We start from the raw sequence: 19,016 nt of genomic DNA, 5'->3' as shown, positions 1-19,016 counted from the left end.
GTTGGTTCACACAGTTGGGAGACATTCAATGACTGCTTCTATTTCTTTAGGAGTTATGGGGTTGTTTAGATAGTTTATCTGTTCCTGATTTAACTTTGGTACCTGGTATTTGTCTAGAAAGTTGTCCATTTCTAACAGATTTTCAAGTTTTGTTGAGTATAGGCTTTTATAGTAGGATCTAATGATATTTTTCTAATTTCCTCAGATTCTGTTGTTATGTCTCCCTTTTCATTTCTGACTTTGTTAATTTGGACACACTCTCTGTGACCTCTGGCTAGTCTGGCTAAGGGTTTATCTATATTGTTGATTTTTCTCAAGGAATCAGCTTTTCATTCTGTTGATTCTTTGTGTAGTCCTTTTTGTTTCCACTTGGTTGATTTCAGCCCTGAGTTTGACTAGTTCCTGCCTTCTACTCCTCTTGGGTTTATTTGCTTCTTTTTGTCCTAGAACTTTTAGGTGTGCTGTCAAGCTGCTGATGTATGTTCTCTCCTGTTTCTTTCTGCAGGCACTCAGAGCTATGAGTTTTCCTCTTAGGACAGTTTTCATTGTGTCCCATAAGTTTGGGTATGTTGTACCTTCATTTTCATTAAATTCTAAGAAGTCTTTAATTTCTTTCTTTATTTCTTCCTTGACCAAGTTATCATTGAGTAGAGCATTGTTCAACTTCCATGTATATGTAGGCATTCTTCCCTTATTGTTGTTATTGAAGGCCAGCCTTAGTCCATGGTGATCTGATAGGATGCATGGGATTATTTCTATCTTTGTCCCTCTACGTCTCTGTTTAATTTCTGTTTCCATGATCTTTCCTTTGATGAGAGTGGGGTGTTGAAATCTCCTACTATTAGTGTGTGAGGTGCAATGTGTGCTTTGAGCTTTAGTAAGGTTTCTTTTATGTATGCAGGTGCCCTTGTTTTGGAACATAGATATTTAAGATTGAGAGTTCATCTTGGTGGATTTTTCCTTTGATGAGTATGAATTGTCCTTCCTTATCTTTTTTGAGGACTTTTGGTTGAAAGCCAATTTTATTCAATATTAGAATGGCTACTCCAGCTTGCTTCTTCAGATCATTTGTTTGGAAAGTGGTTTTCCAGCCTTTGACTCTGAGATAGTGTCTGTCTTTGTCTTTGAGGTGTGTTTCTGGTAGGCAGCAAAATGCTGGGTCCTCTTTACATATCCAGTCTGTTAATCTGTATTTTTTTAATGGGGAATTGAGTCCATTGATGTTGAGAGATATTAAGGAATAGTGATTGTAGTAGTAGTAGTCTCCTCTGATTTTTTGAGGAGTGTCCACACTTCTGAGTGTCTAGCTTCCCCCAACCCCCACAGGATTTGAGTGCAGGGAGCTGTTTGTAGGGTTCAGTTCAGATCTGGGCACAGACCTAGACTGCGGGGCTCCTATAGCTGACTGCTCATCTATTCCTGTGTTCAGAGTCACTATGCAGTTTTCTCTTGGGCCAGGGATGTGGGCAAAGGTGGGCAGAAGTGGCAGTCTGTCCTGCCCGGCAGTCTCAGGATTGCCCATACTTCTGGATGTTCAGCTCTCTCTCTCTCACGGGATTTGGAAGCAGGGAGTTGTGAGCCAGGATCAGAAAAGTTCCTGCCACAGCCAGAAACTGGAAGTGCCTGGTCCCAGAGAACTTCTGCCTTTGCATGTCCTGAGTCCACCATGCAGGTCACTTGGAGAGGAAAAGTTGGCCTTACCTCAGCTCTCAGGCATGTAGTTGCTCCCAGTGGTTGGCTTTCAGCTCTCTGCAAGGGTAGCACCTGAAGGGTCCTGCCCCTACTGCTTCTAGGTCCTGTATACAGGGGGCACAGAGGGCCTAGGAATTTTCCTCTTGAGTCGGGAATGTGGGCAGAGGGTAGTCTCCTCTGATTTTTCGGAGTGTCCGCACTTCTAAGGGTCTAGCTCTCTCCCCTCCCCTATGGGATTTGGGTGCAGGGAGCTGTTTGACAGGCTCAGTTCAGATCTGGGTGCAGATCTGGATGGCAATTATAATGCTGGCAAAAATATGGGAAAAAGGAGTCCTTGTTTTTATTGGTGGGAGGATAAACTGATATAGAACTTCTGGAAATTAATAAGTAGGTTTCTCCAAAATGTAAAAATAGGTCTGTTATGAGAACCATCTGCAACATACTTAGAGGGCTCTGTATCCTCCTACATAGGTGTCTTGCTCTTCAGTGTTCATTAATCCTCTATTACAATAGCAAAGAAATGAAACCAGTCCAGATACCCATCAGTTGATGAATGGATAATGAAAATATGGTCAATACACACAGTGGAATTTCATCGAACTATTAAGAAAAATGAAAATTTCATGAAAATAAGAAAATAAATGGAAAAGAATCATACCAAAGTGATCAGACACAGATTAGAGAAATAAAATAAATCTAAAAATATATTAATTTTCTTTTAGAGGCGCCAAGTCCTATAGACTGAAAAGAGTTTGTCCGATGTGTTCTCTTTTAGTCTTCTGAAAAGGCATAATATTTACATTATTTCAATATGTCTCTGGTTGTGGAATTTATAGTGAAAATAGGAGAGACAGAGTTGAAAACCCTTGAATTCATCCATTATAAGACAGAAATCTTGACTTAAATTTGTAATATGAAATTATCAAGTGGGCCATTGTGGCCATATGTTTTGAAGTAAAAATTGATAATTTAGAAAGCAGTGATGAAGAGGCATTGGTAGGGTAAAAAGGAAGTTGTTCATATAGGTAACTTACCTTTATGGTTAGCATATAGCACAGTATACAATCACTTTTTAGCAAGAAGTAAACCAGAATTAGAGAGGGGAAATAGGGTAATGTTTATTATTGGATGATAATTTTGAAGGGCCTGTAAGACTATTAGATGTGTATGTAACTCAAGAAATCAGATACATGCATGACTCTTCACAACTGTGTGCACAAGCCTTTACTAAGGTGACTCTGGTCTGGTCACATAGACTTAGAAGTTATCATTAAGTAGGTGATTTGTAAAGTCAAATGTATAGCCTTAATCTGTTTTGTAATGCTATGAAAGAGTACCAGGGGGTGTAATTTATGAAGTATCGAAATTAATTTTCACCCACAAGGTTGTTCTTTACCTGTACCTTTTAGGGAGGCTCTCCTTTGAGGGTTCTCACATGGCAGAAGGTGGAGGTGGGCAAGTGATAAGCCTTAATCCCATGTTCAGAGGTGGAAACATTAGGGGCCTTACATCCTCACCAGTTTTAGAGAGGACACATGTGAATAGAAAAAAGCCCAAATGACACCCCCCCCGCCCCAGTCAAAGCGTGCCTATTAAGAGGTCAGAAAATAGAAGTATGCTCTGTAAAGAAGGAATTGAATACCCGAGGACGCTAGAGAAAAATGTAGTCAACCATGAAGTCAGAAAGCGAAAAAGCATGCTTCAGGAAGGATGAAGAATGGAATCATCAGCTATGTCAGATAGACCCAGGGACCTTGTGAGGCCAGGGTCCCAAACTCACACTGAATTTAGCATCTTGAAGGCCATGGCAATGTCAGGGCAATTTGTTTGAAGAGGTACAGAGACAGACACAGTCATGATTTATACATGACTAGTTAAAGGCAGAATTTTAATAGCTGCCCATTCATTTTCAGTAGAAATAGCATAGTATATCAGCCCTCACTGCTATAAACAAGAAATAGTAAGAATATTTGTGGCTAATGAATTGAGGAGTTGTGGGCTGATGATCCCATGGAATCTCTGCTAAGATAATTCATTCTTATTTCCCAATGTTCTCAGTACAGATTTGGGTTGAAGTTCAAACAAGGGATGGGTATTGGGAAACATGGAGAATGGCGGAGTTCTCTTTGAGTGTAGTGCTTTGCCAGCTCAAGGCTTCCCACTTCTGCTTAGAAGCTGTTTTAGCCCCAGTAACTGGAAACTGTGATTCCCTTGGACTATGGCTTCAGGTGATTCTGAGTGTGTGTGTGTGTGTGTGTGTGTGTGTGTGTGTGTGTGTGTGCACCTGAACACGGGGATCATCCACAGGTGGCCGTGTATGAACAGTATACCTTATGGATTCTCTCTTCTCAAGCAAACTTGTTTGAAGTGAACTTATGACTGTATATCCTCCAGTGAGTGACTTCTGGCCAGTTTCTGAGATGGTCTTATAGCAACATCCCTGTGGGGGCTCACAGAAAGTGCATGGCTTTCTTTTTTGTTTGTTTAGAACTTTTGTTAGTTTTGTTTTTTACTTTTTGAGGCAGGGATCACTATGGCCAGCATGAAACTCACAGAAATCCACTGGTCTCTGCCTCTTGGGTGCTGGGATTAAAGGTGTGCTCCACCATTCCTGGATACTTGACTTCTTTTCAGTGGTGTGTGTCTCATTAGCATGACCTTTGCTTCTAGCTTGCTTCTTTTTTGATAAGGGGCCTTCCCAAATCTATTTGCGTGGACATTTTTCACTCTTGACTTTCACTATAAATCTGGCTTCAAATAGCCATCAGAACCCATGCTATAGCACAAATGTGGCCGGAAGTCCAGCCCCTGTGATTCCTCTTTCTTGTTGACTCCTCTTGTGACAGTGGAGGGGGAAGAAGAGCATCTGTAGGATAAGACTTGGTCTTACCAGATATTTAGAGTTGTTGTATAATAATAAAACATATACCTATCTTAAATCTAAACCACTTTGCTTCTGGAGATGACCTGCATGTCAGGGCTAGCTCTGAGTCTAGAAACTGTTTAGTACCTCATCATAAAACAGGAGGGGAATAAGCCTTTGTTCTATGTATGCAGGAACTGCATGTTTCTAACTCACAGCCTGCTAGTCTAAGTTGGGGGAAAAAAGACACCTTGAAAAGTGGTTTTAGCCTTTATTTCTAAGTTCTTCAGTTCTACAAAGACTTTCTACAAAAGTTCTCCTTCAAAAAGTTCTCTCTAAAAAGTTCTCTCTGCTCTCTTCTTCTAATTTTGCTTCTTCCTCCTGCTCTATGTCACTATGAAACCCTTATTCTCAATACCATTACTCCCAATGCCTTTCTTGTAAGTTTTTCTTGAGTTCAGTTCTGTCTAAAAAGTTATTGAGTCCTGGCTAAAACGTTCTCTAAGAGAAGGGGTGAAAGACCTTCGTAAGAAAAAGGAGACAAGGTGTCTCTCTTCTCTTTGTCTTCAGCACTTACACATCTTTCAGAATACATCATCACATGATAAAAAGTTCACCACAAGTTTACACATAAATTCAAATCATAAATTGAATAAGAAGTCTACAACAGAGAATGTTTACATGCATATCTATTAGGAGTTATCTGGCTAAACATTTATCATGTGTCACTAGCTATATGTTCATGGAGAGTTAAAAACCATCACTTTGTAATTAAGTAATTATTGAAGTTTGTATAGATAAACCCAGTCAATATTTTATCTTCTGTCCTTGCACCTATAGTAAACCATTAGTTCCCTTTTTATGACCTTTGGTTAATGGTTTTGCAACCTCTTGCAATATGCTCTGAGTAGTAGATACCTGCTTGCTATCTCAGAAGCAAATAACTCATGCCACTTGAAGACTGGCAGAGTTCTGATTGCAGTTTTGATTGTCAGAAAAGATTTAATAGACGTCCTATTATAAAATAGCTTAGTAATTACTCTAATTTTAGGAATTCTTATAGGATCATCAGTAAGAATTAAGAAATCATCTGTTTGCCTATATGGCATCACTGCATTCTTCATTGCTCTGAAGAGATCTGCTCAAAAGGGTGGGCTAATACCTAGTGATTATTATATATATTTAATTATAATAGGAAAAATATATTAATAGCAGAAATCTTTCCTAAAATGAAATTCTCCTGGGCCTTGAATGCAGGAGCAAATCTGTCATAGATTTTAATCCAAGGCGGACCCTCTCAGGAAGATCACCTGCTAATTTTTAGCTTCTCCTTGATGGCTCCTGACAAAATTTATGCTGTCTTGGAATTTTATCCACCAAATCAATTAGCTTGTTATTTTAAAATTCAGTCTCATTTATTGCAGAAACATAGATTGTTTTTCCCTAGAATACAGCAGGAATGGCCTCTCATCCAATGCCCAGTGTAGTTCTGACATGTGTCTATAACCTTCTGAGCAGCAGATCTCCATGAGTTCCATGCCAGACAGCAATGTTTACTGTCCACATTCTGATCATTGTCCTGGTCTTCTGAGTTCCCACCAGAACCACCCACTAATCTGTTTACAATACTCTCCTGCAGTGGTGCTCACCCTTCCTAATACTGCAACCCTTTAATATAGTTCCCCAAGTTGTGGTGAGTCCCAACCTTAAAATCATTTCTGGTGTTACCTTACAACATTAATTCTGCTACTGTTATGAATTGTAGTGTAAATATCTGATATTTCTGATGGTCTAAGAGGACCCCTGTGACACACAGGTTAGACTGATGTTCTAGAGTCTTTTTAACATACATCTCCAAACTTTCATGTTTCTCCCACACACCAGATAGTTCTAAAGATCTAAGCATGGTATATAAGGCTTAGTCACAGCAAGAGCCTAGTTCTCTGACATCATCATTGTGTCCAAAATTCCCTATAGAAGCAACCTAAGGAGGAATGTGTTTCTTTGGTATTCTGTACATTATAGTGGAAAGTCATGTGAAGCAAGAAGTTTACATGGTAGCCAGCAAGCAGATAAAAGGGACACAGGAAAAAAAAGAAGGGACTAGGAATAAATATCCTCAAAACCCCAACTCTAGTGACTCAATTTGTCTACTAGGTTCACCTCCTAAATTTTCTAGAACCTTTCAAAATGATTTCACAAGCTGAAGAACTAACTGTATAAGTCTTTTGTAGCGACACACTTTGTATACAGATGCTAATTGTAGGGTTAGTTTGTCCATGTGGTATTGGTCCATAATAATGTATTGTTCAGTGGCAAATTATTTCTTTGCGAAGGAGTGATTAGTTGGCCATATCACACACATATTATAAGTATCTTATATAATCATTTACACATAAAGGTTAAAGCAGCCCCTGGCCTTCACATTGAATAGGTAAGCTTGGTTCTCCATTTTCTTATTAAAAAGATATTACTTCCTGGAACTTTAGTTAGAATAGGTTCTCCAGCGAGACAGCCTGCCTGTTTGATTGACTGACGACTTCACAGCTAAGGTTAAAATCCCCTCACCAAACTGGCAACTGGAGGTGAAGAATATTAGCTGAGGATTAAAGCACTTGTGTCCTGTGTGTTTGTGCTGACTTTCGGAGCATCATCTAGTGACTTTCCTCACATGTAAAGGAGAGAGGCCCAGTGTGCACTTCTGTTCCCTGATTTCCACTCCCTCAAAATAGAGAAACATGTTTTACTAAGCTGAAGTACTACCCATTTTTAAGAAGCATACAGGACTGGTATATGTCATTATAATGTGTCCATCTGGATGAAATTATACCGTAAGTATGGAATAATTAGAAGAAACTTCTGCTGAAAACATGACTAATAGACTTTATTGTGCGAAGGGCCAGTTCCTATAAAAGTTGAGGATGAGAACTATGAATATTTGGCCCTCTAATTAAGAATACATATTATCTGTTTGACTTTTTAAAAAGTGTTTTATTTTAAAAAATGAATATGCTGCATACATGGATTTTTTAGGTTAGAAAGGGCTTTGTCTTTCAAGTTAGAAGGGAGGGTGATGTATTGCAACCTGTAGCTGAGTTTAGAATGAACTCAGGTTCATGTTTGTTTTCCTGAGGGAGTTTGAGCGGTGGTCTGATCTTAAGCACTTCTCTCTGGAGCTGTAGTTGATCAAGTCAACTGGATATTGATTGCTCATCGTTTAAAGGAATATCGATACTGAATGCTACACTTTGAAGTCACCATGGAAGGTTTGTTTTTAACCTTTGTGCCTCTTCTGTTTCTGTCTATAGTTTGGAAGAACTGAAGTGATTGATAATACTTTGAATCCTGATTTTGTAAGAAAGTTTATTCTGGATTATTTCTTTGAAGAAAGAGAGAATCTTCGTTTTGACTTGTAAGTTCTACTAAAACATGACATTAAAAACATGATTTTTAAGGACTTCACAGTCTGGACTGTGTAGATTTCCCTGAGTACATGGATGCCCCATAAAAAGGCATTTCTATTCTCTCCAGTCAGAGGCTGAAGCACAGTACTGAACATATCTTTTTTTTCCTTACTATTTTGAAATATTCAAATAGGTGAGTAGACCGATTAGTTATGCTGGGAAGTGTAAGCAGGCTTCCTATCAAACCTACCTCTACCCCAGTGGGATTCATCAATCTCAGAGGACTATAAGGGAGCACATGCAGCATGATGGCTAATGCCAGAAGACTCACTTCTCCCCATGGCCTGCTAGCCTAGTACTGTACTTCTGTCTCCCAATGGCTTTCCTAGGTACATACTTCATGCTTTTAAGGCCAAGGATTTGACACTAAATCAACTATTGTAAAGTACTATTGACAATTTTAAGTCCCTGACCAAAGAAAGCATGGCGCCAATTTTTCTCCATTTATTTATTTATTCACTTTACATCCCAGTCAGTGCCCCCTCTTCTCACCCTCCCCCATCACACAACCTGTTCTGCCATCTTCCATCCCCTACCCTTCTTTCCCTTCTCCTCTGAGAGGGTGGAGCCCCCTCCTGGATATTCCCACCCTGGCACATCAAGTGCAGGGCTACGCACATCCTTTGTCACTGGGGCCAGACCAGGTAACCCAGTTAGTGGAACCAGATCCACAGACAGGCAACAGTTTTAATTGTCAGCAATAAATGAGTCCTTGTTCCATAGAGACGAATTTTGGGGATTAATAGGGTCTGGACATGCATGGAAGGAAACCTGGGAGGGGGCACAGAAAGAAATGTGTAACTTGTATTCAAGATAGTCTGCGTAATATAATATAGTGCTTGCCTTGTATATCAAAATAATTAATGATTATGAATTTCAAAAGTATTTTAAAAGGTTAATGCCTTGTTTAAATCATTGAAAACAATCATGCCAGCGTATTGGTACCTATAAATACTCTTTAATAACAGAAGATGACAATATCTTATTTAGACGAGTCCCAGTGTTTCTCCTAGTATAAAATAAGTTCTTTACTGCTACTAATGGTCTTTCTTTTATGCTGAAATATATGTAACAAAATAATTCATAATGCTTTCCTTCAAGGGTGCTAGATGTTCATCAGACTTAGGAAGCAAATTTTATGATATTCACAATAGGCTTTTATTTCCCACAAACATTTTTCCAAATAATCAAACTAGAACGAAAGTGTCTTCTGCCCACCCTTGACCATGGAGGCTGCAACATTGTTACTTAACACTAGGTAAGAACTGTGGGAAAGCAGCTCACTGCTAGCCTTGCTCAGCGCTGAGAGCAACTGTTTCTGAAATGGTTCATCAAGCACAACAGCATGGTACTCAATTCAATTTTATCCTAAAACCAGTCACCATTTCATGATTCTTTGTTCCATTTTCCCTTTTCTTTCTCCTTTTCACACCTATCTGGATTTTCTTTCACTTAACAGTAATAGGTGTTCATTGCAAATGCAAAATGATATAACTATTTGAAAAATAAGAATTCCGTTATTCCAATTTAAGGAAAAAAAAGTTTAAGTAGTTCCCTGTGTCAATCATCCGAGCTTCTTTAACAGTGACATGCATGTGGCAACTGTGGCAAATGTATTTTCCTGTTATCTTTAAGTTTTTGCATGTTTTTCTATGCCACAAAATATAATTCATTCATTTTTAGGGCTCCATGACAATTATTGCAGGAATATAATGCATTTTACCATTTACCAACACTCATTTTCATTGACTCCACTTTTCCGCTGCAAGTAACCTGGGGCAGTGTCCCTGCTTGCTACTAAGTGGGCATTTATTATTACTCTGATCTGCATTTTGGGGGATAAAGTAGTGAAAGGGAAATTTTACTATGAAAGGAAGCACACAAGCTCACCCATGGAGTATTCCGGTTTGTTGCCAGTAAACCTAGAGATGCATATACAGACTTTGCTACTACTCTGAACTCTGCTTCTTTAGCTCTGACTGTTAGCAACCATTTCCCTGGGGTTTTGATTGCTGTCTGCTGACAGGCACCAAACACCTTGGCTAGGTGACAGCTGTTACGTTTTCTTCTCTGCTGTTACCCTTTGTCCTTTTGTCCTCCTATACTGGCTCTTTGGGTTCATGACCTCCCCGGTACTCATTGCAGTCTGTTTCAGGAACAGCTATATCAGTGTGTCAGGAAATGGAAAATAACCAACGCAGGCTGACTTATACCCTGTAACTTCAATTTCCTAGAAACTACAGGTGTCACAGAAACCACATCCATCCTTGAACCATGACGGTGTTCTGCAGGATTGAGTTAAATAGCACTTTCCTGAAATTCCAGAATTTTAGTTCAAATAAGATCTCAATTTCATGTTTTTAAAAGCTGGAACAAGAAGGACTAGAAAGGGTTGACTGCAGAGCTCAAGGAAAGCAAGCCACACTTTCATGTGCATTTCTGAAGGCATTTGATCCCCTTGTTTTATTTCGTTGAGCTGTCTCATATAATGCTTTCTATTGGTAGTAAGTAGTCTACTTTCTATGCTGTGGTGTATTTTATTATGTAAGTAAAATACATGAAGGAAGATTCATAACAGACAAACCATACTATGAAAAATCGAGTGTAGTTTCCAGTTCCCATCTCTTAGAGAGCCGAGAATACTCTTCTAACCCACTGACACTGACCACTGTGTAAAGGATACCCATCCACAGCACATCGGTGAGCAGTGGCCAGCAAATGGCTTCCAGGATCATCCTTTCATAGTACATCTGTGTTAAGTAGCCAGCAAATAGACGCAAATGACTTTCTGATTTGTTGATTTCTACTGATTCATGCTTATTGGTGTTACAAAGTAACTGAGAAAGCAGCTAAGGGAGGAATGGTTCATTTCGGCTCCCAGTTCAGAGGAAGCTGTATGTCATAGTTCGGATGACACATTAGTACAGGCAGCTTGATTGTGATGCTGACCAGGAAGCAGAGACAGGCAGAAGCCAGTGTTTATCTGCAGTTTCCCTTTTACTCTTCCAATTTATTTCACAGTCAGGACATAAACATTCAGGGAAGGTCTTCTTCCCTCCTCAGTTATGCCTCAAACTTAGAAACCTCAAAGGTGCATGAAGAGGTGTGTCTCTTAGGTGACTGAAAACTGAGAAGAAGATTCACAAGCACCAGAGAAAGGGAAGTAAAACTCAGCCCTGAGTACCTGTTCTCTGGGCTCAGTGTCAGAATTCTTGCTTGGTGTGCTGGAGGCACCGAGTTTAGTGCCTAACATTGCAAAGGAAAGCATATTATGTTAGCAACTGCATATTATGAGAGACTTACAGTTCCATTTTTCTGTTCGTGGGGAAAATTTAGGGAAGAAAGAAAGGCAGGATGGATAAAGATAGAGATACATAGATGATAGGTAAGTAGATAGAAAAATAGATGATAGGTAGGTAGATAAATAGATGATATTTAGATAGATAGATGATAGGTAGATAGATAGATGATTGATAGATAGATAGACACATATATACATAGGTATAAAGATAGATATAAAGATAGATGTAAAGATAGATATAGGTAGGTATGTAGATAAATAGATGAATGATAGATACATACATAGATATATAGATATAAAGATAGATAGATGATAGGTATGTAGATAAATAGATGATATGTAGATATAAAGATAGATGACAGGTAGGTGAGAAGGTAGGTAGATAGATAGATAGACAGAAAGACAGACAGATAGAATCTGCCTGTATTCCTAATGCCACTGGTCCAGACTGTTACCATTCTGATTATCCCACGTACCCTTTGCCTTTCTGGTTGTCTTGAATATTTTATCAGTTTTGTATCATGGTCTCCCCTTGTCTCTGGGACCTTTGGTGTTCTCCTTTATTACTCCCAGCACTCAAATAATTCACCATGACTTATAAATATACTATTAGTGTAATTGTGAACTTTATTGTTGGCAGGAAAGGCTGTATGTACGACAGTGACTTTGAGTAAGGCATGGTAGTGCCCAGTCACTGCGTGAGATGTACAAGGGTGCAGAAGAGAGGAGATAGGATCTCCCATGGAGACTGAACCCCACAAGAGATTCATGAGTCTAGATTTGACTGGCCCAGAGTAAAATATTTCTTGATTAGTCAGACGGTGGTAGTCACTAAATGTATACATTAACACACAATTACTTTGAAGGATTTCAACATTTTTGAGGTGTAAATAAATTATTTCATTTGTTCTGATTGCTCCAATGTGTCCATTCCGATCGTCTCCCTTGCCTAACAATGGTGTGAAGCCCTCATTTCATGAACTTCCGGTCACTTTTGTTTAACAGAATCATCTTGTTCCTTCTTCAGGGGCTCTTTACTTTTAAACATTTCTTGCTTTCCGCTCACTTGTTTCAGGACATCCAGGAAAGAAGTGGGCACAGAAAGGAAGAGGGTGTTGGTAGGCAAAGGTGTGGGCTTTAATGTAGAGCTTCCCTAAGTACCAGGCTTAGAGACACTGAGAGCATCTTCTAGTGAGTGACAAAGCAGTCCTGACTCACAGAAGTCCTTTTTAGAACCTTTTCTGATGTTCTTTTCCATAGGGCGGGTTTGCAAGATTTGTCTTCTGCAAAGACAGGCAGCTCAGGTTCGAAGCTAACTCCACCCATGCTCTTGGAGAGTAGAAGAAAATTCCCCTTTGACCCTGCACAGTAGGGAATGGTTTGTCCTTTGAGGAATACTCAACTGGTCACTGGGCCATGGTATCCAAGGATATTGGTAGCTTTTGAGCTATGCATCATGGGATACAAGATTCCACCTGGGATGATAGTTTCAACTGAAGAAACACAGAAATGATTGTAGCTAGCATTTGCCCATCTTAGTTAGAATTATAACTTCTAAGATGTACCCAAATGCGAGACGGTCGGTTAAAACTTTCTCTCTCACCTAAATACAATCTTTTTGCATAAGAAAGCATCTTAATCAATGATAGAAAAAAATAGGGATAAAGAAGGGAAAAGTGGAATTCACTGAGTGTATCGGTGTGGCTTGTATGCCCCATGTGTTCACTGTACCCAATATTCCCTTTGTTATAAGTATGTCCAGTATTCCCACTGTGTCCAGTATACCCTGAATGCATGAATGTTCATGACTCTCATAATTCAAGTTTTGATATCTAGAAGCTGTCGTTGACAAAACTACCTTCAATAAAATTCCTGCTGGGACCCAGAGGAGTGACCTCCCAGCATGAGTGCTGGGCTTCCTAGCCTGTCATTTATTGTCTTCTATGGGCAGAACAGTCACTAAGCAACATTGTGGCCATACAGGGTGCATTGCTTGTATTCTGTGAGGACCAGATAGTCTTCCTAGTTTTAAAATAAACTTAGGAGGAAAACTCCATTAAAAAAGAAACATAGCTGGGCCTGGTGGCTCCTGCTTGGATACGGCCTCTCAAAAGGCTCAAGTTTAAGGACAGCCCTGGCAAGGAATTGAGATTTTACTCAGACCAACAAAAAATTAAATGGGGAAAAAGTAGAGTCTTGGATACACAGCTCTGTCCGACAGTACTTTGCCTAATATATACATACATGGAGCTCTGGGTTCATTTTCTGGTCCTGCAACAACCACAACCACAACCACAACCACCACAACAACAACGACAGCAACAGGAAAAGAATAATCATAGCCATTTTTTATGCTTTACAAATTCACAGATGACCTAAGATCTACCGAGAGACTACGTGAGTCTCCTGACTTTGAGATAATATAGTAAAAACAGCTTTGTTAAGTTGGCAAAAAAGATTGTTTTTTAAGGTAATGTCATGATGAGAACATGGACTTTTATTTTATTTTTTTCATTTACTCGAACATGACATGCGTCGTGGCCCCAGTTTACAGTAGCGTAGAAGACATTTTTTCTGAGGTTGAGAAAGAGCACCGCTTTGATTCATGTCTGGTGATATTACGCTTACTTGTTTTAATGTTACCCTTTAAAAGTCTTGATAAGAAGTATCTCTGTGCTAACATTTATAGCCCTGTAGTTGAGGTTAATGTTTCGCTGATTTAAATTCTGGACCACAGCTGTTCACAGTAATAGGCATATGGTGGCATGGAGGACAGGACTCTACTGTTCTTTTGAGTGGGTTTGCGTTGTGAGGTTGTAAACTAATTTTCATCTGGCAGTAATTCTTCCCCTTCCCGGTCTTGGAAAACTGGGTATACTGGGTGTATTGTGCACAGTGGGTATACTGGGAACACTGAGTATACTGGGCACATTGGGTATAACCGGGAACACTGAGTATACTGGGAACACTGAGTATACTGGGCACATTGGGTATAACCAGGAACATTGAGTATACTGGGAACACTGAGTATACTGGGTATACTAGTACAAACAATGAACTCTGCTTTTCTTTTCCTTTATATCTTTTTTCCTCTATCATTAACTAAGGTGTTTTGCGAAATGATTTATTTAGGTGAGAGAGAAAACTTTAACCTTTAAAAGACGGCCTTGAGTTTTGATAAAAGTCATGCATGAGTTAGAAAGGGTTTGATTTACAGAAAGACTAGTCCCAGAACCTTATTATCTTATCAGAGAGCCTCCTATGTTGATGTTATTTTGGTCATGTCCAGTCAATAGAGACATCTTGGATTCTTTCCAGGAGATCATCTATTTCCAGTAGCAACCAGTTAAAACCCAGGCTTATCAAATTCCAGTGTGAATTCCTGTTTACAAAATTTATTCCTGTTTACATAAAACAGTTTCCCTATGCCTCGTGGTTGGGAAAGAAAGTAGTTTCTGCAACTCCAGTGAGTTTTCAACCTTAACAGTAGCATTTAAGCTCTCAGGTAAGAATTATAATGTACCTAATACACATGTGCTGTGAAAAAGACACACTTAGTTTTCATATCTAGAGGAAAAAAATCTATTTTAAAGAGATTTTGACGTCATTTGAGTGGCACATGGATACTACTGATTAACAGATCGATTTGCAACTTCTCAAACAGCAGAGTTTATACTTCTGGTTATGTGGAATTCAAGTGACCCAGAGGTGTCACGTCTATCTCTGGATGCTTGGGAATTTAAAATATGTTACTCGCAATGTCCCATTGGTTACTGTTCAAATCAACTTTTACATTTTGAGTTCTAGGAAACATTATTTTTTTAGCTGCGTTTTTGTGAAAATAATTTAAATTTCATACTTTTAATTTTTTTAGGTATGATGTTGATTCAAAGAGTCCCAACCTGTCCAAACATGTAAGTTCATATTTTTATTATTATATATTGTTTTAAAATATGTTTATTTGTATATTAACACTCAACTGATAATTTAAAAATAATATTTGATGTGATGTGATTTTTCATAGAAAACAAGTAACATTTTAAAGGAATGCTGGAGTCACACTTAGAAGGAGCTTATTGAAAGACAGTACCTTCCATTGGTAGAAAGGATCAGCGTTCTCATTTTGTTTTTAAGATGTGGGTCTATTTTATGTCTTATCAGGTTGAATAGTATGGGAGAGTGAGTCAGATTGTCTTAGTAGGCTCCATGTCAGAGACATTGGGAGATGCATGAGTTCTAGGCCAAGTCATTATCCGACCTCCTGTAATTCAGTTTTTCAGCAGAATTTCCTCCCATGTCAGTTTCTTTAGAGTGCAAGATGTTAAAGGATATGTTCACAACCAAAAATATGAGTACAAGGTATACTTGTCCTCAAGTCAAGCTATGCCTGTTTCTCCAGTCTCTTCTCTCTATCTAGATCATGGCGCTTTCCAGCAGTAGTAGCACGCAGTCGGGGAGCAGTAGTGTCAGAGCTTGGCATGATATCTCCATGGATAGATGGAGAAGATGAGTGGACGGTACTCTGGCAAAATACTGATTTATCTGCTTGTTACTGGTGTGAATGACTAAAATTCGATCAAACCAATTAGCAGGGTCTGTTGGCTATTTCTGCTGCTGTGATAGACAACTTTGACAAACAGCAAACTAAGGGCTTGATTTGTCTTCCAGTTCTATGTGGAATGGCAGCAAAGACATGGGAGCAAGAGCCTGAGGTAGGATGAGCAGTCAGAAAGCAGAGTGGTCACTTTTCACCCACACACAGGAAGAGAGGAGAGATGAGGGAGGGTGGCAAACTGTAAGCCCTGAAGGCTGACCCAGTGACACACTCTCTTCAGTAAGGGTCTGCTTCCTTAAAGGTTCAATCACCTTTCCAAACAAAGACACCAACTGGGACCAATTGATCAAATACATGACCATATGAGGGACATTCACATTCAAACCATAAGAGAGGAGCTATGTGAGGAACAGATACAGTAATGTTCTGAAAAGGGTTCAGCAGGGTTCAAAGTGAACTCTGCGTCTACAGATGTAGAATTAGCAACCAATGTTGGGAGGGCAGCTAGACTCATCCTTTGTTCTGTGCCGTCAACAGGATAGTTGGCCATACAATATCTGTTGTAGCCTACAGAGAGGGATGTTGTTATTCAAAGAAGAGAAGAATTTATGAGGTAATCACAATCTAATAGATGGACTTGGGTAGTAAAAAAACATTTTCTCTAGTTCACAAAGGAGCTATACTGTTTAATTATATAATAAAGAGCATAGTAGAATTAGGTGAAGAAATACAAAAAGAACTATGTACACAATGACTTTTCTATAAACTAAAACAAGGCTATAATAGGCTGTTTCCTTCCTATTAGTAGAGGTTACTGACGTGGACATTCCACCAGGTCTTTATGATGGGTGCAGAGCATGTGATAATGTGCTGTTCTTTTTTGTGGGTTCATAGTGTTGTGCCTTTGTATTGAGAGTGCGTTGCTTTCTATGGTGGTTTTGTAGCATTGTGAGTGGGCATTGAGAATGTGTTGCTTTCTGTGGTAGTTCCATAGTGGGGAGCCTGGGGATTGAAAATGTTTTCCCTCTAGGATAGGTTCGCGGTTTTGTGACTGGGCGTTGAAAATGTGCTGCTTTCCATTGACGGTTTATGACTTTGTGACTGGACATCAATAATATTTTCCTCTGTGAAAGGTTCATAGCATCATGGCTGGGCATCGAGAATGTGCTCCTCTCTCTGATGGGTTAATAGCATTGTGAATGGGCACTGAGGAGGTTTTCTCTTTGCAATAGGCTTTTATTGTGAAGGGGCCTTGTGAATGTGTTTTGTAGGCCTGGCTATTAGAAATTTTCTAAATGCTCTTGGGAAGAATGAGGAAAAGAACTACAGTCTCTAGGCATGATTGTTTTGATGATAGAGAGTAGAACCCGCTCATTCACATAGACTGGGATCATCTCAATGACGTGAGGCAGAGCTTGGCTATCTGGTCCAAAGCTGGGAACTGGAGAGTGGATGGTGACCGGGCTGTTTTATTTTTTTTTTTATCCTATTCCTCTCTCTTCTTCTGAGGTCATGTGACCATTCTGTTCAGCACCTCTTCTAAGGTTCTCTTCTCCAAAGACCACATGTCTACATTTGCCCATCATATGCCTGGCAAAGTAGCCCACCTCCCCTTTATTGGAAATAATATAGGCTACCATTTACCTGGGAAATAATTTCTGTGTTTCTTGGTTGTTTTAGTTCAAACTGCTCTTCAGAGAGTGTTATACGATGTTTGGAGGGTGTGTATGGAAGGACATGTAGGCCCTATCAGTGCACTTGCCTTCCCTTCTAATTGGAAAGTATGTGAGGTATATGGACCTCCAACCTGACTGAAATATTTCCCTTCAATTGACGGTTATCATTAGACTTTATGATATAAAACACATGCCTTCCAAAATATGGCATTGAATATATATTTTTTCAAATAATTCTTTGGTAGAAGAGTGTTTTCACCTCACAAAATAGTCTCGTGTTTCTCTTGCACGACTTGTGGGCTGGAGCAGATAACTCAGCACCCACACTGGGTGGCTCACAGCCCCGTGTAACTCCAGCTCCTTGGGGATAAAGATCCTCTGCTCTCTGTGGTGTCTGTACTGGCATTCACACACCTCCACACACATACATGCATGCATGCATGCATGCACACATACATGTGTAATTAAAAGTAGGAATCCTTAAAATTCCATTTTTCAATGTGACACCAATCTGCCCTCATAGTACTTCTTCTGCCCTCTGTTTCTAATCATTCATCTTCATAACTTCCTTTGCTTTGCTCTTTGTAAGGAGCTGAACCCTCGTTTTTACTCCTAGTGCTACTTGGATGTAAGCAAGATCATGACCGTTCCTCAGTTTTCATCTTAAGCATCTTCTTTCCTTTGGCGAGAACGGACCCTTTTCTTCAGGGAAATAACATCTTTTCCCTAAATTGCCTGGGAATCCCCTTCTCCTCCCCAAGACGTTCTACTTCCACAGTGCGATGCTTCTTTTTCTTTCCTGCATCCTTGATCTTAATATTGTTTCTCGCATTTTCTTTTTCATTTTTATACCCGCTCCCTGTGGAACACTTTCTTCTGGATAGCTGTCCTATTTCCGTGTCTTGTGAGATTCCAGAGTGTCTAAACAAACCCAACTTTCATTTGCTTGTTAAATATCTTCCAGTAGACAGTCTACCGAAACCTAAAACTAAAATGTCTGGTTCCTTATCTTCCTTGTGCTGCCTGTATTCTCTGGGAGCCCAATCCCTCTTCATTTTTTTTTTTTTTTAACAATCCGTAATGCACTGTTAAACACTTTCCAACTCACACACATTCAACAGATTGTCACTCTTGTTCACACCAGAAGAATTATTTCTGTCTTCTTACCTCTCGTGCTGGTTCTCCTTGAAGGACTGCCTTCCCCACAGTTTACGTTATCTAAATCATCCCCATTACTGTATAATAAATATATTTAAAATATATCCTGGAGCCAGCAAGATGGCTCATCAGGGAAAAATTCCCAATGTTGGCCTGAGATACCTTGAACTTGAGTCCTAGGATCCAGATACTGAAGGAAAGACCTAACTCCTGAAAATTGTCTTCTGATTTCCATCATTCCCGCACATTTGCATACCCAAACGTGCACATGGGTACACATCACACACAAACACACATACACATATAT

At 39.5% G+C, this 19,016-nt stretch overlaps 1 protein-coding gene across 4 annotated transcripts in view; it reads left to right on the top strand.

Annotated features, from left to right (window-relative positions):
- The window catches only part of Cpne8 (copine 8), a 174,197-nt gene that overhangs the window by 42,136 nt on the left and 113,045 nt on the right, over nucleotides 1–19,016 (top strand). For all 4 annotated transcript variants that reach the window (XM_063263951.1, NM_001108750.1, XM_039079639.2 and 1 more), the window contains 2 exons: nucleotides 7,864–7,967; nucleotides 15,195–15,234. In XM_063263951.1, the coding sequence (XP_063120021.1) occupies nucleotides 15,197–15,234 (38 nt within the window). In that variant the 5' untranslated portion in view covers nucleotides 7,864–7,967; nucleotides 15,195–15,196. The remainder of the gene's footprint in view (nucleotides 1–7,863; nucleotides 7,968–15,194; nucleotides 15,235–19,016) is intronic.

This window comes from Rattus norvegicus, chromosome 7 (genome assembly GCF_036323735.1).
Source record: "Rattus norvegicus strain BN/NHsdMcwi chromosome 7, GRCr8, whole genome shotgun sequence".
In the NCBI taxonomy this organism is placed as follows: domain Eukaryota; kingdom Metazoa; phylum Chordata; class Mammalia; order Rodentia; family Muridae; genus Rattus; species Rattus norvegicus.
The sequence above is the reverse complement of the archived record's forward strand: the minus strand, read 5'-3'. Positions and strand labels throughout refer to the sequence as shown.